The sequence below is a fragment of the Salvelinus sp. IW2-2015 genome, linkage group LG8 (genome assembly GCF_002910315.2).
Source record: "Salvelinus sp. IW2-2015 linkage group LG8, ASM291031v2, whole genome shotgun sequence".
NCBI lineage: Eukaryota > Metazoa > Chordata > Actinopteri > Salmoniformes > Salmonidae > Salvelinus > Salvelinus sp. IW2-2015.
This window is the reverse complement of record NC_036848.1, coordinates 44,720,049-44,746,672: the sequence shown is the minus strand read 5'-3', so window position 1 is coordinate 44,746,672 and position 26,624 is coordinate 44,720,049. Positions and strand designations below refer to the sequence as shown.

General features: G+C 42.5%; 1 protein-coding gene across 1 annotated transcript; it reads right to left on the bottom strand.

Moving 5' to 3' along the window:
• Positions 1-3,335: 3,335 nt before the first annotated feature.
• urb2 (URB2 ribosome biogenesis homolog) lies at positions 3,336-25,709 on the bottom strand. The gene is given in 10 exon segments (XM_023993497.2): positions 3,336-5,776; positions 6,836-6,975; positions 8,786-8,882; positions 18,404-18,646; positions 19,560-19,670; positions 19,995-20,155; positions 20,546-23,882; positions 24,490-24,666; positions 24,784-24,923; positions 25,624-25,709. Coding segments are annotated over 9 exon segments (4,590 nt in total). The 5' UTR covers positions 24,910-24,923; positions 25,624-25,709; the 3' UTR covers positions 3,336-5,578.
• Between the last annotated feature and the right edge of the window lie 915 nt (positions 25,710-26,624).

Genomic DNA, 26,624 nt, shown 5'->3' with positions numbered 1-26,624 from the left:
GACCATATGCTGACACATGCACATTTGTGGCCTGCTGGAGGTCATTTTGCAGGGCTCTGGCAGTGCTCCTCCTTGCACAAAGGCGGAGGTAGCGGTCCTGCTGCTGGGTTGTTGCCCTCCTACGGCCTCCTCCATGTCTCCTGATGTACTGGCCTGTCTCCTGGTAGCGCCTCATGCTCTGGACACTACGCTGACAGACACAGCAAACCTTCTTGCCACAGCTCGCATTGATGTGCCATCCTGGATGAGCTGCACTACCTGGGCCACTTGTGTGGGTTGTAGACTCCGTCTCATGCTACCACTAGAGTGAAAGCACCGCCAGCATTCAAAAGTGACCAAAACATCAGCCAGGAAGCATAGGAACTGAGAAGTGGTCTGTGGTCACCACCTGCAGAATCACTCCTTTATTGGGGGTGTCTTGCTAATTGCCTATAATTTCCACCTTTTGTCTATTCCATTTGCACAAAGCATGTTGAAATTTATTGTCAATCAGTGTTGCTTCCTAAGTGGACAGTTTGATTTCACAGAAGTGTGATTGACTTGGAGTTACATTGTGTTGTTTAAGTGTTCCCTTTATTTTTTTGAGCGGTGTTTATAACATTGTTACCCTCATACAATAACTCTACAGAAATCCGCCCCATAATTCTACATTACTTTCCCACCCTGAGCAAACATCATTATAACAAATGCATGGCATAAATGGAAGCCATTGTAGCTTCTTCTGGGACCTCCCTACACAATCTTGATATACATTGTTAGTTGGACAGAATCAAATCAACTCATTATATATTAGTTGATAGATTAGTTTACTTAGCTTTACCTTATGGAGTGGAATTCATTTAACTTGTTAGTTCACAGTGATTCACATCCTACAAGCAGCCATTCTATTCTGCTTAACTTTTCAATGTTTAACATGAATTACAGGTTTTCAGTGATGCAATAAGATCTTGGAAGGTTAGTGCCTACACTGAATACCATGCTTTTTGTTAAACATAGTTCTGTAAGACTTACCTCTCCTTAGAATACAAAGCACCTGAGTCACCTTTAGTAAAGGCCATAGTTGCACATTGTGAAATCTTTCCTGACATTTTTCCATCTCATCCGTTGCCCAAAAATAATTACAACAAAATGCCTTGTGTTAAAAGGAAAACACATTCCACCAATCCCTTACTAGTACCTGTACACCACACCAATACACTATCTATACCCCAACAAACACTGCACTTCATTCCTTGCACAGACAGTGTGCTGTTCAGAAAGGCCTCGTCTTTATTTGTAGTACCTATGGTTGGGTGGTAGTACCAACCCTTTTTTACTGTACAGTGATAAGGATGCATGTCATTCCCCCAGCCTGGCTGTATAAGCCTGAAGCTTCTCCCTTGTTCTCCACCCACCAATCCCCTGACATCTGAAATGTTATGGCTAACAGCCTCATACCCAATCACACATCACCCATGCTGCTTCGAGGGATCTACCAGTGAGATCAGAGCCCSCAGAGTTTGTGCAGCTGCAGAAAATATAGAAAAGGGGCTCTGAGCCCTCACTGGACCAGCACACACTGCTCCATTTCTCAGGGGTGTCATACACCCCCAAAATCTGAGGGTGCACAACGTATGTGAGGATGACTGGGGGGCTGTTAAAGTTGGAGAATTTCGCATTTTTTAAACACCTGAAACATTCTCCTGCAATCTAGAGCCATAATCATTATGCTAATCTAAGTTTACCTCTTGAGCTGTCTGTATCCTGACTGGTGGTTCTTTTTTTTWAAAGAAACTAAATGTGCTTCTCTGCATCTCTGCTAGAATCTGGGTAAAGGATTGAAAGGTATGTGAGTCTATTCAGTATATTTAGTTATTGCTTGCTTTTCTAAAGTCTACCAACCTTGCCACCAGGCATGCCAGCTAAGATAGCTTTTTACTCTAACTTGATTGATAGCCTAAAATGGCCTCTTGGTAGCTAGTTATAAGGTTGGGAACCTATCTGGGCTAGCTAAAGCTAACTTCATAAAATTGCTAAGTGGCTAGTAGCATTACAGAGACAAATCTGATGGGGCACATGCCCCTGTGCCCCTTCTCCCCATCCCAGGTCTACTACCCAGACAGGAAGTATGATAGAATTACATAATGACCATCCATTTTATATAGCCATACCATGGGTACAATTGTCTGTTTACCCTCTCTGGTCATTTGAAGGCCATAAGGGATATTCACTAACACAATTAGGCCCATAAGTGGCACACGGATGACACACAGCAACCCTATGAGAATAGGCAGACAGTAATTGTTCAAAATTCTTTGTGTTGTGAGGCAATGTCAAGGTTATGACTTTGGGAGAACTGAGAATGGGAAAGATACCAGCAGAACGCTCATTTTAGCAAAGTAAGGAGGGGAGGCCAGAAATGCCCTGCTTCATTATTTAAAGCAGAAGTCTTTCCACTTTGCCTGGATGTCACTGGCCTGCAAGTTTTATATAAACTTTTGGCCAACTGTTGGGTGATTGCAGTGGCCCTTCACTCTAATTAAATAACCAGTTTAATTAAATAAATGAGCTTCAGTGAATCTTATAGGAAACCTTGCCAGGCGAGTTGGTAGATTCAGGCATTGTAAATCATGACAGTTGCAGAAAAGCGCAGGGAGAAATGGCAGTCCTGCCAGATATCTGACCTGGCTAAGTAAAAGCTTTGGCTCAATAAACAAACAGTCTAAGACTAAAACAATCCGTGTTCATGTAATTACTTCACAATGTGTTTGAGATTTAAGAGTAATTAAAATGGAAACTACATGACCATGGCGCTACAGAAKAGCAAGAGGAACTGCCCCTCCCTACCTTCAGGCTATGCTCCAACCCGACACCCAAACCTGAACACTCCGTTCTGCCACCTCAGGTCTCTTAGCCCTCCCACACCTACCCGCTCAGCCCAGTCCAAGCTCTTCTCTGTCCTGGCACCCCAATGCTGGAACCAGCTTCCCCCTGAAGCTAGGACAGCGGAGTCCCTCCCTGCCAATCTTCCGGAAACCTACCTCTTCAAACAGTATCTTAAATAATCCRCCTCACCTCAACCCCCCCTTTCTAGCTCTGACTACAGAGGTCTACTTTCTATGCTTGTGATATGCGGTTGTCCCACCTAGCCATCTTAAGATGAATGCACTAACTGTAAATCGCTCTGGATATGAGCATCTGCTTAATAACTCAAATGTAAAATGAAACATTTAAGACTGGCTGCTCAAACTCAAGGTTGGTAGTGGATAACACACCAACACACACGCACGAGAAATGTCCCATATATTACACGTGTGAGGGAACAAATACTTATTGAGACAAGAGAAAAGGAAAACAACGCTTGCAAAATGAATATATTAAGTCTTACTGAAGGATTTACACTCGCATGAGGAGCCCTTTTGGAAAATGACAGCGTTCAAAAACTGTAGTTCCATAATGACCTTCGCCTGTAAAACAGATCTGTCATACTACTCATTATTTATAAAATTATAAGATGTTCGTAATTCGTCTGTGAAAGCCAACCCCAAATATAATACACATTTCTCCTAAGATTTTCTCATCTGGTAGTTAATAACAAATGTATGGCAAATCACAAGGGAAAGTTTCAGTCACAATGTTTCATGAGGAATGCGTGTGATAAAGTCAATGACATTCCCCTCCACTATACACTGAGTGTAAAAAACATTAGGAACACCTGCTCTTTCCATGACATAGCTTTCACCTGGTCAGTCTATGATCCCTTATGTCACTTGTTAAATCCACTTCAAAAGCAGTGTAGATTAAAGGGAAGAGACAGGTTAAGGAAGGATTTTAAGCCCTGAGACAATTGAAACTGTGTATGTGTATGGGCGGTAGGTAGCCTAGTGTTTAAGAGCATTGGGCCAGTAACCGAAAGGTCACTGGTTTGAATCCACGAGCCAACAAGGTGAAAGTCTGTCGRTGTGCCCTTGAGCAAGGCACTTATCCAGAGCAACTTATAGGAGCAATTAGGGTTAAGGTTTTTCACACTCAACAGTTTCCTGTGTGTGTCACGAATGGTCCACCACCCAAAGAACATCCAGACAACCTGACAGCRGTGGGAAGCATCGGCGTCAACATGGGCCAGCATCCCTGTGGAATGCTTTCGACACCAACAAATTGATGCTGTTCTGAGGGCAGAAGGGAGTGCAACGCAATATTAGGAAGGTATTCCTAATGTTTTGTACACGCTGTATATGCTGGGTTAAACCATTTCCAGAATTTCCACAATTTGCTTTTGTAATGGTATAGTAATCATTTACTCGTATCCTTTTTCGTCACATCTGAAACAGAGTTCCCAGATAAAGCATACTGTGCCTACAGAGTATTCACACCCCTGGACTTTATCCACATTTTGTTGTTACAACCCAAATTGAAAATTGATTAGAATTGAGATTGTGTCACTGGTCTACCCATACAATACCCCATAATGTCAAAGTGGAATTCCTTTTTTAGAAATGTTTCCAAATGAAAACAAAAAAACATAACATTTTTAGATCCCTTTTATATCATGCTTAAACAATTCAGGAGTTTAAAAAAAGTTTTTTTTTTTAAGTTGACGTCCGCGCCCCAGTGGAAATCTAATTAGCGTTGGATGCGTTTCAATCCACCGCATCTGCCTATGTCGCACTTCTGCATCTGCAGTGAAACGTGACAGAGCTAGAGCAGTGTTTGTCAGACCATGAAAATTGGTCTTCACACACAATAGTCTGGAGCATCTGAAAGGTTTTGGATAAAAAGAAACCGAATAGAGCTAAGCGCAGGCCAAATCCTAGAGGAAAACCTGGTTCAGTCGGCTTTCTAACAGACACAAATTCACCTTTCAGCTGGACAATAAACTAAAACACAAGGCCAAATATACACTGGACTTGCTTACCAAGACAACATTGAATGTTCTTGAGTGGCCTAGTTAGATTTGACTTAAATCTACTTGAAAATCTATGGCTGGACTTGGAAATGGCTGCCTAGCAATGATCAACAACCAACSTCATTGAAGAATGTTAAAAATAAATGTGCAAATATTGTACAATCCAGGAGTGCAAAGCTCTTAAGAGACTTACCCAGAAAGARTCGCAATTGTAATCACTGCCAAAGGTGATTCTAATATGTATTGACTCAGGGGTGGGAATACTTTTATTTTTACGATATTTGATTTATTTTTGTAAAACATGTTTTCACTTTGTCATCATGGGGTATTSTGTGTAGATTGGTGAGCGAAAAAACATTTTAATCCATTTTGAATTCAGTCTGTAACAATTTTTAATAAGTKAAGGTGTATGAATACTTTCTGAAGGCACTGTAAARCAAATCTTGAAAATTGGATAGTCTAAAGTTACAGTACATTAGCCATCAATACAAGAAAGACCAAACAAGGTATTCAAATAAACACACTTGAGACATAATTTGTTGTCAATTACCTTTTTTTTGTCCCACTACTAAACCAACACACAAACATTTTTTGTGTTTTATTTTTTTACATGTTTAAACAGTTGTTTAAGAAAAAAACTTGGCTGCTATAAAGAAAAAGTATTTCTGGAAAGCGAGATGGTAGAGGAGAGTGTCAGGCTGTGTATTTCTCCTCTCCTTGCCGCTGGGTTTTATGGTAATGAGTATAACTGCCATAGAGATCGTTGAACACCTCTCTGACACCCATCTGGAGGGTGCTGTTCAAAAACTTAACGTCCTGCTCAACACAGAGGTCCAGGATCCTGTAAACTCCCTCTGTCAGGTGGCTCTTGATGTCTGGTTGCAGAGTAACCTTGAGGGCGTGGAGGAGAGTGGAAAGGAGAAGAAGGGAGGCGAGGGTTTCAATTTGACAGAGTGAGGCTGGGGAAGGGGTATTAAAATGGACTCAGAAACATAATGTTGGTGTGATGAGTGAGACGGCTGATCAGTGTTTTGCCTCTTTCTTACACCTTTATTTGTGAATGCAGCTGCGGCAGTTCTGAAAGCCTGGTAGGAACATAATGTACTGACAGCTGGAAACTGGACAGTGCCTCAACAAAACCTCTTAGAGATGCCAAGGCACATACTGAGGTGTGTTTCTTGGCTTAGTTAACCTTGAAAGAACAATGGTAGCGTTGAACTATTGCTTTAACAAATCCTTTGTTTAATTCTTACTCAAACAGTTTGCTATTACAAATCAATCCTCATGCATCTTTGAGTTTGCTAAATGACATGTTAGTCATTTCATTTAGCAGACGCTCTTATCCAGAGCGACTTACAGTAGAGAGGGCATACATTTTCTTCCCTCTCTCTGCCTTTTCCATGGAAAACGCTGACTATGGCACGCAGTCATGTAACGTGAATGCAGTCTCYTAGACCCTAGGAAAAAATGTGGTTTCTCCACATTGAGACAGTGCCAGATATGCTCAGACGGCATCACAATGAGACAGACAAATAGTCTACCAGAGTCAACAGTAAGTACAGTCCTTTAGAGTACAAGTTGGCACAGGTTGGGACAAGATTATGGCGGAAATGAAAATGTTGACTTCTCTTTCCTTCAAATCTGAGAAGTCCAGAGGACTTGCCTTAGCAGCTCTAAATGCAATACGAAGCATGGTTTAACTCCACAATAACAAACAGCAATGGATCAAATTAAAATCCTGGTATTCAATGTGCAGATAGTGTATTTCCTTCAGATGTAAGGGCTTGTGAGGGATGATAAAGGAGAGAAGGAAGATCTGGAGGCCATTTAAGGCKGAAAATTCATGTTTTCAACCTGCAAAAGTATAATAAAATAGCCTAATCGCCTTTTAAAACTGTGAGCGAAACGTCACGGCCATCTTCCTTGATGAGAGAAAACCAGAGATCTTACCTTCTGTAGCTCGCTGACGTACTGTGCTACCATGAAGGAGGAGAGGATAGTGAAGCCCTCGGCTGTGGTGGCGATGTGGGAGTACATGCGTTCCACCAGACGAGCACACTTCAAAAGCACCTCCGCATTGATCTCAGGGGCTGGGGAATAGAAGAGCAAAGCTTTTTGAAAACTAGACCACACCAAACGCTGAAGGCTAAACATTTATTTCAGCCAGAACTCCAGAAGTGGTACAACTTGTACAAAATGGTGACTGAGTGATGCAGCAGTGTGTGTTCAGAGTGCACTGTTGTCCTAAAACAGACTTGGGCTGTATTGCTGATGAAAGCACAGCATTTGAATCAAATCCCAAGGGTGCGGGCTGAGAATTAATATTTTGTGAATGCATTGTGACAGAGCAGTACAATAAGAATAGGGTTTTGTATAAGCTGAGACTTCAATCATGATAGCTAAGAGCAGAATATGGAGRAACAAGAGCCATTTAACCATTCTAATTGTGTATAGACTAATGTTTATGCTCACAGTCTGCATATAACAAACAGTTTAGCCCATTAGACAACAAAGGCCCGGTTGGAACAATTTATCCATCCCTTTTTTCCTCTCGTGACTCATTGGATGTACAGTATAGCTATACCCACAGAGGAGAAATATGGCCATTGTCTGGGTGGCAGGTATTGCCAAACAACCCAGTCGCCATGAAATTTAWCCTGTGAGMGTTACTATATTTCACAGAGCCAGCCAGGAACTAATTACATGACGTGCTGAGCCTGACATGCTAGTTAAAACGAATGAGCTGCTCCACTCCATTTTTCCTTCTTGACCCTTCCTCCTCTGTCTGGAACAGGGGAGGTATGCCCAGAAGTCMGCAGTGGTGGCCTCCTTTGGCTATGGAAGACGAACACAAACAGTCTTCTCATTAAGAACGTGTTATCTATGATATCAAAAAAATAAACTCCACCTGAAGACAATTACTGTTGAATAATTGAGTATGTCATCATTTCCTTTTCGTCAATAATGTCAGGTAAGCTCTGATGTTGAAATCATGTTGCTGTCTTATGTTGTTCCTTTCAGAAACAGGAAAACAATGTATCCTGAATATGCTGATCACTTAGCTGAATACAGCTCCTCAACACTGATTCAACTCATAAGGGATGCATTTAGCAGTACAGGATTACAGGGTTTTAACAAGGTGTTCATCCACGAGCTTGGCTGGGACTCCAGCTGTGCACTGTGCTTTTCATGTCTCCTTCGACAGTTCTGTCACCCTCAGTGGGATTTTTTTTTTTTTGTATTTCCCTCACGTTGTTTTTGATCCAGTCCACGGGGACCAGCAGGGCATACAACCAGCAACAGAAATGTAACATTACTGAAGGAGAAACCATTCTTCTCCTTTCTCTCTTCCCACTGGGTAAGGTCGGCGGATTAAAATAGGCCCAGTTTCATGTGTAGTCTGCTTGGGAATGTMGAGCGGGCACGACCACCTCTTACATAGTATAACATGATACGACTCACCTATAACATACTTCAGTGCCATGAAATACTCTTGCCCGATTAACAGGACTGGTTAGCCTGGCGACAGTATTCTGGCGTCGTTTGACACTGACAGCACATATCTACAGAGGACTCCCTTGGGAGGAACCCAGGCTAAATATGTCAACTTTTAAAACAACAGGAGGTGTCATATTTATCAAGGGGTGTGATGATTAAATGCTGAAAAATACATTTAATACACATGAAGATGGGTGGTCGCTCTTCTTTAAAATGGGAACCAACAGGAAAATAGAAACTGCTAAATAATTTATTGGAAGAACACTTAGTCAAWTCCTGTAAACACCAATGTCATTCCTGTCACTTGAGGTTATGAGTTAATGGGTGAATACTTAGATTACTGTATGAAGTGGTGGATGGGTGAGTGAATAAATGATTGAATGCATGAACCGATGGCCTTACCTCTCTCGGCCTCGCCCTTCTGTCTCCCCTCATGCATGATGGAGACCACCAGGCGGTAGAAACAGTTGAGGAAAGACGGTGCCGCTTTCAGCATCACCTGGGTACATACCAAAATAGGGCCACGTTACAAAAAGTTCAACTTTGACAACATTGCATTTGGAAGACATTTAGATTTTATCATGTGCCATCAGTCTCTAAACAAGAGAGAGAGAGAGAGAGAAAGAAAACTGGCCCACAATTCTCAGACGCTGCGATATTCCTATGAGTCATCAGTCAGCGAGGTAATAGTTTCCATGCACCCTCCAGTGTTCACGCCAAAGACGTGCCCCTCTCCAGAGCACATCTGCCTCCACTTAAGCACCCCTCTGGCACAGACCAACAGCCCTTTCCAGAAATTGATTCTGAAGTTTGTCTCTGAGAAAAGAAACTGCTTCATTGCCTACAGCGGGAGGCAGTGGGATATTTRCCCTGGTTACCACCCTCAAAATATGTTCAATGTCAGATTGAAACAGGCTAACTTAGGTGCTGGCCTGGATCCAAGGTTGACGGAGAATAGTCAAGGCGAATGGGGAAGCTAGTCACTCCCTTGGGCGCTTGTGTAAAAGGCTGAATCAAGCCAGGGAAAGATTCTGGTTGTGTTCCTCTGCTCAGACGTTGCTGATGCATGTCAGATCTTTCAACGTCTGGATAGGTAATTTTTGTATCAGCTAACATCATGTTACAATAACCTGGTGCCCGAATGGGTTTGAGACTAAAAAACCTGCAGCATAGTTGTTGTCAAAGTCCTGCAAATAGGATCATGTTATTGTGAATTTGGATTCAAATTCTGGTACAGTGAGAATTGTTCTTATTAACCTGAGTTGCCAGACAATCTTTCTAAGGGTCAGTCCGTAGATCAGTGGACACTGAATGCACAATATGATTTCCTGGGTAAATGATAAAACACTAGCAACGGTCAACGAAATTGTTAAAAACAATTCTAATGAATGTAACAATTGGACAACGGGTGAAGATTTGTAAAATTTCTTACAGGTACATTATTAATTTCAAATTCTAAGTTTATACATCGTACCCGTAGGCTGCCACTCAAAACAAAAACAGTAAGAATAATGTATTTAGTATAAACAAGAAAAGAAAACAACGTCCAATCCCATTCCCCAACGTCTCCATTCAGAGGGTGAATGGCCACAGGGTACAGGGTATGGTAGCAGGTGCCAGGCACTCCGGTATGATTGTGTCAAGAACTGCAAAGCTGTTGGGTTTTTCACACTTAAAAGTTGCCCGTGTGTATCAYGAATGGTCCACCACCCAAGGGACATCCAGCCAACTTCACACAACTGTGGGAAGCATTAGAGTCCATATGCCCAGCATCCCRGTGGAACACTTGACCCCTTGTAGAGTCCATGACGAATTAAGGCTGTTCTAAGGGCAAAAGGGTTCATTATTAGGTATTTTGATATTTTAATGGACAATAAAATGTGCTTTTCTTTCAAAAACAAGGACATTTCTAAGTGACCATAAACTTTTGAACGGTAGTGTATATGTATCTATATATTAGAGGTCGACCGATTATGATTTTTCAACGCCGATACCGATTATTGGAGGACCAAAAAAAGCCGATATCGATTAAATCGGCCGATTTATATTTATTTATTTGTAATAATGACAACTACAACAATACTGAATAAACACTTATTTTAACTTAATATAATACATCAATAAAATCAATTTAGCCAGAAAAAATAATTAATGAAACATGTTCTATTTGGTTTAAATAATGCAAAAACAAAGTGTTGGAGAAGAAAGTAAAAGTGCAATATGTGCCATGTAAGAAAGCTAACGTTTAAGTTCCTTGCTCAGAACATGAACATATGAAAGCTGATGGTTCCTTTTAACATGAGTCTTCAATATTCCCAGGTAAGAAGTTTTAGGTTGTAGTTATTATAGGAATTATAGGACTATTTCTCTCTATACCATTGTATTCATATACCTTTGACTATTGGATGTTCTTATAGGCACTTTAGTATTGCCAGTGTAACAGAGTATAGCTTCCGTCCCTCTCCTCCCCTACCTGGGCTCGAACCAGGGACACATCGACAACAGCCACCCTCGAAGCATCGTTACCCATCGCTCCACAAGAATCGCGGCCCTTGCAGAGCATGGGGAACAACTACTTTGAGGTCTCAGAGCGAGTGACGTCACCGATTGAGTTAGTGGGTGCGCCCTAACTAGCTAGCCATTTCAACACCAGCCTAATCTCGGGAGTTGATAGGCTTGAAGTCATAAACAGCTCAATGCACAGCGAAGTGCTGCTGGCAAATGCAGGAAAGTACTGTTTGAATGAATGCTTACGAGCCTGCTGCTCCCTACCACCGCTCAGTCAGACAGCTCTATCAAATATCAAATCATAGACTTAATTATAACATAATAACACACAGAAATACGAGCCGTAGGTCATTAATATGGTCAAATCCGGAAACTATCATTCGAAAACAAAAACGTTTATTCTTTCAGTGAAATATGCAACCGTTCCGTATTTTATCTAACGGGTGGCATCCCTAAGTCTAAATAGCTGTTACGTTCACAACCTTCAATGTTATGTCATAATTATGTACAATTGTGGCAAATTAATTACGGTCTTTGTTAGAATAAATGACTTCACACAGTTCGCAACGAGCCAGGCGCCCAAACTGCTGTATATACCCTGACTCTGCTTGCACAGAATGCGAAGAGAAGTGACACAACTTCCCATTAAAAGAAATTCATGTTAGCAGGCAATATTAACTAAATATGCAGGTTTAAAAATATATACTGTGTGATTGATTTTAAAGAAAGACATTGATGTTTATGGTTAGGTACAAATTGGTGCAACTACAATGCTTTTTCGCGAATGCGCTCGTTAAATCATCAGCCGTGGGCGAAGTAGGCTGTGATTCGATGATAAATTAACAGGCACCGCATCGATATATAGCAACGCAGGACAAGCTAGGTAAACTAGTAATATCATCAACCATGTGTAGTTAACTAGTGATTATGTTAATATTCTTTGAGACTGTGGTCCCAGCTCTCTCAGGTCATTGACCAGGTCCTGCCGTGTAGTTCTGGGCTGATCCCTCACCTCCTCATGATCATTGATGCCCCACGGAGGTGAGATCTTGCATGGAGCCCCAGACTGAGGGTGATTGACCGTCATCTTGAACTTCTTCCATTTTCTAATAATTCGCCAACAGTTGTTGCCTTCTCCACAAGCTGCTTGCCTATTGTCCTGAACCCATCCCAGCCTTGTGCAGGTCTACAATTTTATCCCTGATGTCCTTACACAGCTCTCTGGTCTTGCCATTGTAGAGATGTTGGAGCATTTGATTGAGTGTGTGGACAGGTGTCTTTTATACAGGTAACGAGTTCAAACAGATGCAGTTAATACAGGTAATGAGTGGAGAACAGGAGGGCTTCTTAAACAAAAACTAACAGGTCTGTGAGAGCCGGAATTCTTACTGGTTGGTAGGTGATCAAATACTTATGTCATGCAATAAAATGCATATTACTTAAAAATCATACAATGTGATTTTCCGGATTTTTGTTTTAGATTCCGTCTCTCACAGTTGAAGTGTACCTATGAAAAAATTACAGACCTCTACATGCTTTGTAAGTAGGAAAACCTGCAAAATCGGCAGTGAGCAAATACTTGTTCTCCCCACTATATATAAATGGGAGCTATCGCTGCAGAATGCTGCGTTATCCATGCTGGTTAAGTGTGCCTTGAATTCTAAATATCACTGACAGTGTACCAGCAAAGCACCCCCACACCACCTCCTCCATGCTTCACGGTGGGAACCACACATGCAGAGACATACGTTCACCTACTCTGCGTCTCAAAGACATGGCGGTTGGAACCAAAAACCTCAAATTTGGACTCCAGACCAAAGGACAAATTCCACCGTCTAAGTCCATTGCTCGTGTTTCTTGGCTCAAGCAAGTCTCCTATCTTATTGGTGTCCATTTAGTAGTTGTTTCTTTGCAGCAACTCGACCATGAAGACCTGATTACACAGTCTCCAATGAACAGCTGATGTTGAGATGTCGTTACTTGAACTCTGTGAAGCATTTAATTCGGCTGCAACATCAGAGGCTGGTAACTAATGAACTTATCCTCTGCAGCAGAGGTAACTCTGGTCTTCATAGAGAGTCAGTTTCATCATCACTTGATGGTTTTTCGACTGCACTTGAAAAAACTTTAGAAGTTCTTAAATGTCTGTATTGAGGACCTTCATGTCTTAAAGTAATGATGGACACTTGTTTCTCTTTACTTATTTGAGCTGTTCATGCCATATAAAGGACTTGGTCTTTTACCAAATAGGGTTGGTATAAAGAAGGTGGCCCTATCTTGTTACAACACAACTGATGATCAAACACATTAATAAATTCCACAAATGTATTTTTAACAAGGCACACCTGATAATTGAAATGCATTCCTGGTGACTACCTCATGAATCTGGGTGAGAGAATCCAAGAGTTGCAAAGCTGTCATCAAGGCAAAGGGTGGCTACTTTGAAGAATATCAAATATAAAATAAATTGTGATTTTTAAAAACACTTTTTGTGTACTACATGATTCCATGTTATTATATGTTTTGATGTCCTCACTATTATTTCACGATGTAGAAAATAGTACAATAAAGAAAAACCCTTGAATGATAGGTGTCCAAAATGGTACTCTCTCTCGTGTGTGTTGTGTGTGTGTGTGTGTGCACACATGCGCACAGTTGAAGTCGAAATTTACATAGCCAAATACATTTAACTCAGTTTTTCACAATTCCTGACATTTAATCCTAGTAAAAATCCCTGTCTTAGGTCAGTTAGGATCACCACTTTATTTTAAGAATGTGAAATGTCAGAATAATAGTAGAGAGATGATATATTTCAGCTTTATTTCTTTCATCACATTCCCAGGGTCAGAAGATTACACATCAATTAGTATTTTGTAGCATTGCCATTAAATTGTTTAACTTGGGTCAAACATTTTGGGTAGCTGTCCACAAGCTCCCACAATAAGTTGGGTGAATTTTGTCCCATTCCTCCTGACAGAGCTGGTAACTGAGTCAGGTTATTAGGCCTCCTTGCTCACACACGCATTTCAGTTCTGCCCACAAATTTCTATAGGTTTGAGGTCAGGGATCTGTGATGGCCACTCCAATACCTTGACTTTGTTGTTCTTGAGCCATTTTTGCCACAACCTTGGAAGTATGCTTGGGGTCATTGTCCATTTGGAAGACCCATTGCGACCAAGCTTTAACTTCCTGACTGATGTCTTGAGATGTTGCTTCAATATTCCACATAATTTTCCTCCTCATAATTCCATCTATTTTGTGGAGCGCACCAGTCCTCCTGCAGCAAAGCACCCCCACAACATGATGCGTCCACCCCGTGCTTCACGGTTGGGATGGTGTCTTCAGCTTACAAGGATCCCCCTTTTTCCTCCAAACATAACGATGGTCATTATGGCCAAACTGTTCATTTTTTGTTCATCAGACCAGAGGACATTTCTCCAAAAAGTACGATCTTTGTCCCATGTGCAGTTGCAAACCGTAGTCTGGCTTTTAAATGCGCGTTTTGGAGCAGTGCTTCTTCTTTGCTGAGCGGCCTTTCAGGTTATGTTGCTATAGGACTCGTTTTACTGTGGATATAGATACTTTTGTACCTGTTTCCTCCAGCATCTTCACATGGTCCTTTGCTGTTGTTCTGGGATTGATTTGCACTTTTCGCACCAAATATCTGAGCGGTATGACGACAGCGTGGTCCCATGGTGTTTATACATGCGTACTATTGTTTGTACAGATGAACGTGGTACCTTCGGCGTTGGAAATTGCTCCCAAGGATGAACCAGACTTGTGGAGGTCTACAATCTATTTCTGAGGTCTTGGCTGATTTCTTTTGATTTTCCCATCATGTCAAGCAAAGAGGCACTGAGTTTGACAGTTGGCCTTGAAATACATCCACAGGTACACCTCCAATTGACTCAAATGATGTAAATTTGCCTATCAGAAGCTTCTAAAGCATGACATCATTTTCTGGAATTTTCCAAGCTGTTTAAAGGCACAGTCAACTTAGTGTATGTAAACTTCTGACCCCCTGGAATTGTGATACAGTGAATTATAAGTGAAATAACCTGTCTGTAAACAGTTGTTGGAAAAGTTACTTGTGTCATGCACAAAGTAGATGTCCTAACCAACATACCAAAACTATAGTTTGTTAACAAGAAATTTGTGGAGTGGTTGAAAAATGAGTGTTTACATACACTCCAACCTAAGTGTATGTAAACTTCCGACTTCAACTGTAATATTGCCTCCTAACATMAATTTATTTTAACTAAATATGCAGGTTTAAAAATATATACCTCTGTGTATTGATTTTAAAGGCATTGACGTTTATGMTAAGGTACATTTGTMCAACGATTGTGCTTTTTTCGCGAATTAGCTTTTGTTAAATCATCCCCCGTTTGGCGAAGTAGGCTGTGATTCGATGATAAATTAACAGGCACAGCATTGATTATATGCAACGCAGGACAAGCTAGTTAAKCTAGTAATATCATCAACCATGTGTAGTTAATCACTAGTTATGTTAAGATTTAATGTGTTTTTTATAAGATAAGTTTAATGCTACCTAGCAACTTACCTTGGCCCCTTGCTGCACTCGTGTGTTTCAGCCTGGTGGTCAGCCTGCCACGCAGTTTCCTCATGGAATGCAATGTAATCGGCCATAATTGGCATCCAAAAATACCGATTGTTATGAAAACTTGAAAATCGGCCATGCCAATTAATCGGTCGACCTCTAATCTTGACAAACAGACAATACATCCCTCKCTACCTTGTAGACTTACCCAGTATTGAAGGCWWGGCAAWCTCTGAWTGTCATWAAAATTTTGGGTGTTTCGTAACAGATGTCTCTTTCCATTCATCATTTGGCCTCTATACAGTTTGGATAATTGATTAATTTTATTTATCAATAAAAATAAAAAAAGTTTGGAGACCTACTCATTCAAGGGTTTTTATTTTTACTGTATTGTAGAATAATAGCGAAGACATCAAAACTAACTTTGTCAGATGGCTACTGCGTTTGCTATACAGATAGACGTACAGATTTTAGATCCAAATATTTTGTACAAAGATAAGCATAATATTGTTAGATTATAGATGTAACTCTTGTAGTCTTCCTCACCTGAAGTTCAACTGTCAGAGTCAGTTAGAGCGCCCGAGTGGCGCAGCGGTCTAAGGCACTGCATCTCAGCGTTAGAGGCGTCACTACAGACACCCTAGTTCGAATCCAGGCTTTATCACAACCGGCCGTGATTGGGAGTTCCATAGGGCAGCGCACAATTGTCCCAGCGTCGCCCGGGTTTGCCCGGTGTAGGCTGTCATTGTAAATAATAATTTGTTAACTGACTTGCCTAGTTAAATATTATTATTATTATTTTTATTTTTTATTTTTTTTAAATAGGCCTGCAGTAGCTAAAGCTTAATAATAGCCACACCATACCAAACCMTAAACATTTCTAAACTTTATTAGGGTAATATCAAAATTATTTTTGAAAAAACACAAACTTACACAAAATAAAAAGTTTGCCCCTCCCCTATTTTGGATCACACCTCGCCCCAGTAAAATTTGATCTTTCCCTAATAAAAATCACACCTATCTAAACATACTTTAAATTGTTTGCGAGATCAAACAGATCATCCTTATAATTCGAGTGTTAATTTTCGGAAGTTGTTTTAATTTCAGCGCATCTAAATTTGTAAAAATTTCAATTGTATGTTTTTAAAATTCCACAAAAAATGAACAGCCATCAAAATAAAGTGATCTTTCTTCTCTTTCACTCTAACATGCTAACTACATCGCTTGCCTTGCAAAATAAATGTAGACATACATGTTATTCAATTATTGCACCCACACTGCTCGCATGCGCCAATGAGCGTCTGCGTTGTCAAAGGCTAAAATAGAAGTCAGTTCTATTTGTGACGGTGATCGCGCTGCAAGTCCTGCCTCTCTCATCTCCTCATTGGTTTATAGAAGTAGATASCCACGTGCCATCTCCTCATTGGTTATACCCACGTGGGTGACTGAAAGACGATCGGAGGTCGGTGGTGGTAATACACCTTTTATGAAAGTTAGTTGCCAATCGCCATATAAGTCCAAAGAAGAAAATCCTGGAAGGAGGAGAGATGACTAGAAATAACTCGGTTGACCGTTTTATCTATGGATTAATTGTCGGAGTAGAGGACCTTGTGCATTTCAGGTAAAATAACAACAACGTTTATATCCCAGGACAAATTAGCTAGCAACAGCAAGCTAGCTAAATAGGACAAATTAGCTAGCAACTGCAAGCTAGCTAGCTAAATTGCCATAAATGTTTAATGCTTTTCGACCTGTCCKRAAATTAACATAATTGGTTCAGAGTTTGTTTTGCTATTTCAACCTGCGTGTCTTGATCGCGTTTGGTGTGGGGGGACAAAATCAATTTGCGCACGATGGCATGTGCGAGGCCGGTTTGGGTACCGTGTAAGTGTCGAGACGGTATGTTAAATCCCTGAGAAGCTTCAGCGTTCTTATAGATTCAACAGAAAGACAATGTATTCTATTAAGACCATTTCAGCCATTACCGGAGTGTGTTTGATAGGTCATTACAAACCTTTCCGCGGTTGTAACATTAACGGGAGGAAAAAAACAACAGGAACAAGCAAAAAATATGAAAGTCACAGGATTAAAATGAAAGCAATCAATCGAAATGCGATTAAAGTGACAYGTGGATTTTGCACTCCTTGAGCACAGGAAATAGATGGCTGAAAAAGACAGATCCTCAGGTGGACGGTGCATGTGCGTTGCTAAAAACACTAGGCATGCCAACTGTTTCGCTTGCCAGGAGAGAAACTAATATTCCCTTTGCTGCAGTGCACATGTCTGCACCAGCATCTTAGCATGCAACCGTGGTATCTATCTACTCGTCTAAGCCTTGCATTCCATTGTTTATGACAATAAAGGAAATGCTGTTTTGTCCGACATGAACAGCAAATTAAACAAATCAGGCACTCGGTGCATGGACATTTTAAAGTGTTCAGGCTTTCGATTACCGAGAGGCCAGGCTTGAGTTTTTAGCATAGGGGAAGGACGGAAATGGAGCAATCCCCAGCACTGACAATGATTCAGTCTCACACCCTGAGGGTGTCTGGGTGAAAGGGACAAATCAGAAGGCCATATTTGTGAATATGAAACTAATCCACAATGAGAGATTAGAAGAGCACAAAACAGGGACTCTTGTGTTGTACTTCAGAGGGGAAATGTGATGCAAACCCCAGGCAAAATGTGCTCTGCTGTAGTGTTATTCAGCACAAGCCACCCTCCAAAATATATCAAAGAACACGGTGGGCAAAGGACATATTGAGAGACAAAGGTCTACAGTAGCCTCAACAGCACTCACTTTACTTGAGTCATTCTTTTAAAAGGTATCTTTATTTTCTCAAGCAAGACAATTGGGTGCTTTATCCACCACTGACCATCCGTGTGCCCAAGGTTGAAGTAAAAACATAAAAGATGCATGAAGTGACATTTATCGAACCCAGGCCACTAACCTGCGGATGACACCGGATGACTGCAAACAGAGCCTCGTGAATGGCCTCAAAGGTAGTGTGGTAGACTTCCATCGTCAGGTGCTCAAGGGGGACAAACTGCAGGGCCCCCAGCACCATGGTCACATGGTGGGGGTTGGAGAGCATCCTCTCCCCCTGACGGAGCATGGCTGTCAGAGTGTCCAACACCGGCACGGTCAGAGCAGCAGTCAGGGTTGGCTCCTTGCCAGCCTCCTTCACTAGAAACTGAGAGAGAGCAGAGAGGACCGTGGGAGTTGAACCAGAGATGAATATAACGAGGAATATGGATTTAAGATGGAGGACAGAAAGAGAGAAACTAGCAAGGAGTGAAGTACTACATCCTGTATGGGTTCTRAAAATGTGCTGTCTCAATGTTTTACTATGGTTGTTGACAACAATAAGTAAATAAATGTGGCAATTAAGCAATGAAAGTTTATATTTGGTTTTGGCAATAGGGCGAAGTAACCCATAGAGAGAACAGAGAAAAACTGATATACTGTAGACCAATTAAGGTGTGAGGCAACATTCCTGTTTGTAAGTGTTGTGAACACAGTGAGGGATTGTAGTTGTGTTGTAACACCTAACGTTAGTTATTCCTGCAGAGTTGCAATGAGGTGAGAAGGGGCAATATTGATAAATGAAAACAGATTCAGCTTGATTAAATGGGACAGTAACAGGGAGGGAGAGACACTTACTGCTGCAGCCCAAAATTGGCTTTCCCCAGCTAAATAAATTCTTCTCCAGTATCAGATCCAAGACCCAGGAGACAGTGCAGRGGAGGAGAAGCGTGARATGCTTTGTAACGGACAGCCAGACTGTGGTTCTAATTACAGTGCTCTCTGCAATGCCCAAAGGGGGTTTCTACGTTAGATAGGAAACACATTTACCCTTTAAGTCAATGATAAGTCTATGCCAAAGCCAATGCTTTGTTTTGTTTTGTCCCTCTTGAAGCATGGACGCAGGTTTTTAAGTGAGAAAGACGCAGGTTTTTAAGTGAGAAGGACACATTGTACCTTCACCATAATTGGATTTTGAGTGATTCTAGCTCAAATAATATTTTTCAGTGGCATCAATTGATTTGGATAAACAATCCTTGTTTATCCAAATCAGCACATCAAATGTCACAGTGAATACTTACTACTAAGGCAGATATGATCTGAGGTGCAATGAGCCAGAACGCCTTAAAGCAGGTTTCTGGAAGCAGGCCGCTGGCAAGCAACTTCGTTATCGTCACAGTTGAAAGGACTTCCTGCAAAATACAGTGTGCTCTTTGTAGTGTGTCAACAAAGCCCACATAACCATTTTAGGGAAAATCTCTGTAGAGGAGAACTGAGAAGAGSGAAAATTGAGGGATTCCTGTGCTTAAGTATCTATTAGGAAAAATATATGGCTAGGTTTTAAAGGTGGCGTCAAATACAATTTAGTAGCCCATATAGGAAATGTTATCCAGACTTCAGTGTTTAAGTATTCAGGACACCAAATAAAGTAGCTTGTAACTCAGATAGCATAATTCTACAGTAACTAGTAATATCACAGCTTGTACAGTAACACTTGCAGTAAATATAACACTTACCCTATGACAGCCACTCCTGAACTTGGAGGTATCCAGTCCGTCTCGGAGCAGCAGCAGGAGAAGGTGGAACTGTTCTGGGGTACACCTGACCAGCAGCTGGTCCAGAAGCTCCTTTACTGGCTCCTCCAGGGACCTCACCTCTGATACTGACAGCCATGGGGCTAACACAGAAGCATTATGGTTAACATTAAATAATAGGCGTGAAGTATCAAGTATCTATCCATAAAGCTATCATTATATTTATCCATTACCGGGAAATTGAGATGGTTTCTAAATGTAGAATTCTTTTGAATAATATTTTTTTATAATAATTTGTATTATTGTGTTCAAGAGTAATTCTGTGCAAATTCTTAATTATGTCTGTTTTAGTTATCAATGTCTGTCAGCAATGGTACAGGAAATGTACTTTGACATTTACTTGAGCGCTATTTTACAGATATTATGAGCAGGAGGAAATCACACAACGCACACACAGGTGAGCATCTCAGAATACACTGTACCAAGTCTGAAAAAAAAAAAAACTTTTATTGTTGTGGAATAAGAGCGCGTACCTGCAAGCAGTTTGTGGACATTCTGCAGAATTGCCACAAAGAGCTCCTCCTGACCTAGGGCTTTGGTKATCTCTGCAGCAGCGTAGTACGCTGAGAGGAAGTGAAGCGACGAGACCAGGAAGTCCATAGGGCGCTGGGATGGGCACAGCTCTCTGAGAATCTGCTGGCTGAAGCTCCTGTACATGCCCATGTGGCTTAGACTCTCCTGTGTGATGCCCTCGCTAGGCTCATTTTGGGGGCAAGCACAGGCCAGCTCGCTCCTCAACATCCCGGTCACCACATCCACGGAGAAGGCCTGGCCTAGTASACTGCCTGTCTGAGCCCTCAGGCTGGCCTGGATGGCAGGGCCCATGACAGCAGTGGTCTTCCCCAGTAATTGACTCAGGGTCTCAGCTAGCTGCTTGGTTGTCCTGAGGCTGGATGTCATGGCCTGGCACAGTGTGTTCATAGACGCAAGCAGGAGCTGTACGGCGAACAGGCCCCCTGTTTCAATGTTTCCTGGGAGAGAAGACAAAGCCATAACGGCCACCTCGCTATTGACCAAGTAGGTGGTGAATTTCTCCAGGTTAAGGCGGACACTGCTCTTTCTGTGGATTATCAATAGGATCAGGGACTGGATGAAATCCTGGACGGTTTTTAGGAAAGTCAGCCAAGCAGAGGTGTCCACGGTTTGAAAGTGGCCCTTATTGCTGTGTGAAAAGAGAGCTGTCAAAGCTGCCTCCAYGAGGCTACTCCCATGCACAATCTTTAAAACATGATGGGAATTATTCCCTGCCAGAAGCAACCCCATGAGACTGAAGAGCTGATTCAGCAGATGTATTGTTACGGCAGGCTTCACATCATTATGTAGCTGTGTGTCTGTGACCATGAGGAATAAAAGTAAAAAGAGCCCTGAAAAGTCTTCAGAGGACATTCCATCTGGGTTAAGAGCATTGGTGACTTGAAGTAAGCTTAAAAGGTTATCGGCTTGACTTTGAGATAGGGTTATAGAGGCTCCGGTCGTACTAGAGTTCAGTATGTGTTGGGCTATGGACTCCAGTCTCTTCAAAGCAGAATGGGATTCACTGACATCACCATCTGACTGAGTTACTGCACTTCCTTTGTCTCCAGCTGTCGAACAGCTTACTTCACTCAACTTCATGAGTGCAGGACAGACAGAGGCCATGTCTGGGATGCCGCTGAGAATCCCCACAATCCTTTGAGTGACACATCTGACAACAGCAGAGTAAATAGTGGGTAACTCGACAAGAACAAGGCTCTCAAGCAGATCTTTGGAAATGAGAGAGACAGACAGCCTCTCAGTGGTGTCATCTGGTGTCTTCTGAAGTAYGGAGCTGAGGAGAACATCAGCTATATGACACACTTCGTCCTCAGTGAGGAATGGCAAGATCATTGGTAGGTTTGTGGTAACGAGGTACCAATGTGCCACTGGGTACGTGCTGGCATCCACACTACTGACCTGACGGTCCCATAGCTGGTCACTCTGCTGGCAGAGTTGAGGGGCTCCTCTCCCCACAATGTACTGGGCTGCTCTGCGGAGGACATCTGAAGCTCTAGTCTGTGCCAAGAGCTCATTGCTTAGGATAACTTTCTTCATTTGTTGGAGAGTGAGCAGTTTTTGCAGGAGGTGGGTCATGGGGCTCCAGTGCTGGTCGATGGGAGAGGCCTGATCTTCACCTGTCGCCATCACACCAGAGAGAATACCTATGTCGTCTAGTATGTTAACGCTAGCTGGGTCCGCTGGAGATGTGTATTTTGTACAGTGAATCTGAAAGAGGGTGTCCACCTCCACCCAAGTGTACTTTAGCAGAAGGCCTGCATCTTGGACTTTCTGACACCCAGGGACGTCTGGGGCCTGGCCTTCAGCCAGCTGCAGCACTGGCTTCACCACCTGGAGCATCTTCTCCATCAGAGCCTGGGTTTGCCTCACAACAGGAACTGGTGTGCTGTTGTCCAAAGTTTTCAGGCTGAACAACACAGAGTACAAAAGCACACTCAAGGAGAACAACTTCAGGGACATGTCTCCGTTTCCTTCCAGATCCGGGAGTACATAGCTTGTTASGTTCTCTAAAATGAGGCAGCATATTTCCAGACTCTGGCTGGTGGGGTTGTCCAGAAGGCATGTGCTGAGCGTCCTATGCACTGCCTCTGGGAGAACGGGCTGTCGGCGCTCATCCATTGCTGGGCGGCAGATGACAGCCAGGAGCTCCTCGAAGAGCTTGGGGAGCTGCCTCAGCTTGGCYTAGATCTGGAGAACAGAGGAGATAAGGGCCTCGCGTGCCTTCCTAACCCGTGGCTCTGTGCAGTCGGAATCAATCCATCCTGCCGACAGCAGCTCGTCCAGGTCCGGCTCTATGATCAGGTGGTTGAGACTGAGCAGGGCTTTTAGACAGCGGTACCATGCTGATATGCTGGGCTGGGCATTGTTCAACAACAGCTTCACCACCTTCCTGTAGAAAATCAACTGAACCTCCTTGTACTTTATCCTGTCAGCCGCCACATTGTAAATGTCTGCCGTCAAGCATAAATTCAAGAGGTTCTCCAAAGTCAGCAGAGCTAAGCTCCAGTTTTCCCCATCAAACAGGTCTTTGAGAGTCACCTCATTTGTGAAATCCAAGGCAGCGATTAACTGTGTTAACATGTGAAAGCAGAGTACTTTATTATCTCCTCCTTTACAGTAGGCATCCAGAGAGAACTTGAAGAGCAGTGGGAGGGAACTCGACCTGACCGCAAAATGGAGATCAGTGTCACAGTACCCTTGTGCACAAAGCTTTGAGAGTATCGAGTTGACTGGGGAGAGTAGGCCTTTCCCCGCTGCTCGCTTCTTCATCCCTGGCTCCTCCTTTGAGAGGAGCTCCTCCTTATAGGCCTGGAGGTGGTCTGGCAGGAAGAGAGCAGACTGCAGGATGGTGTCCACTTTCCCACGGATGTCCCTACTCAGGTGCTGGCGGACACGAGGGTCATCCTCGGCCATCCAGGCCCTGGAAGTCAGTAGGTGTCTGAGTAGGAGGAGGTGCTGGAGCAGGTGTGTTGTGACTTGGGCAAACACGCGGTTGGCGTTGGGCTGCTGCTTTTGGACCGCGAGGTAGCTACTCAGGGTAAGGAGGAGGACCTCAAACACCTGGGGTGTCAGGGGATCTGTGGCTTGCTGCTGACTGAGCTTGGAGCAGCCCAGGGCACACAGCTTGGCCAACAGCTCCACCAGTAGCTCATACTTAGTGGTGAATGTGACAGAGAGGACTGAGGAGGAAAGGATGCCCTGACAGCAGCTCAACACGGTGGAGACAGACGCTGAGGAGGTCCCTGAGGCAAACTCCTGAATCCTTTCAATTATAACCTGGAAAGAAAAATCACCTGTCAAAAATCGATACATTCAATAAAACAGGTGTACTTTTTTTTACAATTATTTTACCAGGTAAGTTGACTGAGAACACATTCATTTACAGCAATGACCTGGGGAATAGTTACAGGGGAGAGGGGGATGWATGAACCAATTGTAAYTTGGGGATGATTAGGTGACCGTGATGGTATGAGGGTCAGATTGGGAATTTAGCCAGGACACCGGGGTTAACACCCCTACTCCTTCAATAAGCGCCATGGGATCTTCAGTGACCACAGAGCGTCTGGACACCCATTTAYCATCCCATCCGAAAGATGGCAGCCTACACAGGGCAATGTCCCCAATCACTGCCCTGGGGCATTGGAATATCTATTTTAGACCAGAGGAAAGGGTGCCTCCTACTGGCCCTCCAACACCACTTCCAGCAGCATCTTGTCTCCCATCCAGGGACCAACCCTGCTTAMCTTCAGAAGCAAGCCAGCAGTGAGATGCAGGGTGGTACGCTGTACCATCAATGTCCTTATCTTGAAAAGCATCAAACTAACTTAAGCTGCTAAAAGTGTAGCGATTACATACTGATCATCGGCACTTATGACCAACTTACCTGCGCTACTGCCAAACGAAGGCTGATGGTTTTTCCTTGGCTCAACACACTGTGTAGCTTTTTGCTGTGCAAAATATCATCCAGGTAGATCCACAAGCCTTCCACCACCACCTGTGGCAACTCCACTTTCTTACTGTAAAAGCCTGTCAATGCATGACTTATCCAATCAAAGAGTACCTGTAAGGAGATATAGAACACAGCACTTCAATATAAAACAAATAAGGTTTACAGAGACAATAGGATAAACATGCTGGTATAATTCACCTAATATCTGATGATGGGCAGATGTGTTACCTGTTCTTTGTTAGGAAGTAAGCACTGTGATGAAATCCATGCAAAACGGGCAAGCTTCAGTTTGTCCACCCAGGGTGTCTTGGGGTTTTTGAGCTTCAAGTGAATACCAGAGTACATGGCAGCCATATCTGAAGCCTGGCCTGTGGAGAAATTGAGTCAATACAGTTCTCAGACTAAAGGACTTACCTTATTTGGCCAGTAGAGGGAGACGTTTACTTAAAGTTAAATTCTGACTYCTTAGTATAATGGAGCAAGCTAGTGAATGGACTTGAAACCGCAAGAATCCACATGATTGTGAAATAAAAATGAAATACATTTGTATGTCACATACACTATATACAACAGGTGTAGGTAGACCTTGCCGTGAAATGCACCATGCCTGGAGTGCACTGGTCAAACAAACGTGTAATCAGATTTGTTGTATAGCAAGTAACATTGACATAGTACTACATGATGAGCTATTACAGATATACACATATTTGGACCTAGCTTTAGTTACTAACTCGCCAAGGTTGTTTCTGCAATGCTAACATCTGTCAAAAATGACATGTCAAGTCGAAAGAAGTAAATAATACAAGTGAAAGTCATTCATATTTAGTGTGTCATGAGGTTGTAACAAAATCGAAGGAGACGCTAGAAAGAACCAGCGAGAATCTACTTGATCAACGGCTAGCATGCACGGCTAAGCTAAATCAAGTTYAGCTAATCATGGGTCTTTCAGCTGTGCTTTTAACTAAGAAAATACYAGGCAATGTCTGAACAATTCAAACACTACTCATTTTAATAAAATTATGAATTATAAACCGATTTTGTTAGCAAATTATGTTAGATGTTACTTACTATTTTAACACCAACACGTGTTCCGGTGTTTRCACAGACAAACTTTAACCTTTACCCTTTGAACTCCGCTGTATCCAGACAAAAACAATCGAGTGCTGGTGATTGCTCACTTTTAAAAAAAAAACGTAACCTTAATTTAACTAGGCAAGTCAGTTAASAACAAATTCTTATTCTTAGTTGATAGTTATTCAGGAAAACAAATTATGCCATTTGTCCATATACATTTGAGAAATGAACCATCTTTTTAAAGCACTTAAAAGTTTAACATACTGAGAAATATTACAGGAAATTATGGATAAGTTACTTTATATAATTTTATATAAATTATTCGGTTACTTTTTCCACTATTAATAATAAACCCGTTTCCAGGACTTTCAAAGATAATTCGTAAAAATCCAAATAACTTCACAGATCTTCATTGTAAAGGGTTTAAACACTGTTTCCCATGCTTGTTCAATGAACCATAAACAATGAATGAACATGCACCTGTGGAACAGTCGTTAAGACACTAACAGCTTACAGATGGTAGGCAATTKATGTCACAGTTATGAAAACTTAGGACACTAAAGAGGCCTTTCTACTCACTCTGAAAAACACCAAAAGAAATATGCCCAGGGTCCCTGCGTGAATGTGTCTTAGGCATGCTGCAAGGAGGCATGAGGACTGCAGATGTGGCCAGGGCAATAAATTGCAATGTCCGTACTGTGAGACGCCTAAGACAGCGCTACAGGAAGACAGGACGGAGAGCTGATCGCAGTGGCAGACCACGTGTAACAACACCTGCACAGGATCGGTACATCCGAACATCACACCTGCGGGACAGGTACAGGATGGCAACAACAACTGCCTGAGTTACACCAGGAACGCACAATCCCTCCATCAGTGCTCAGACTGTCTGCAATAGGCTGAGAGAAGCTGGACTGGGGGCTTGTAGGCTGTTGTAAGGCAGGTCCTCACCAGACATCACCGGAAACAACGTCGCCTATGGGAACAAACCCACC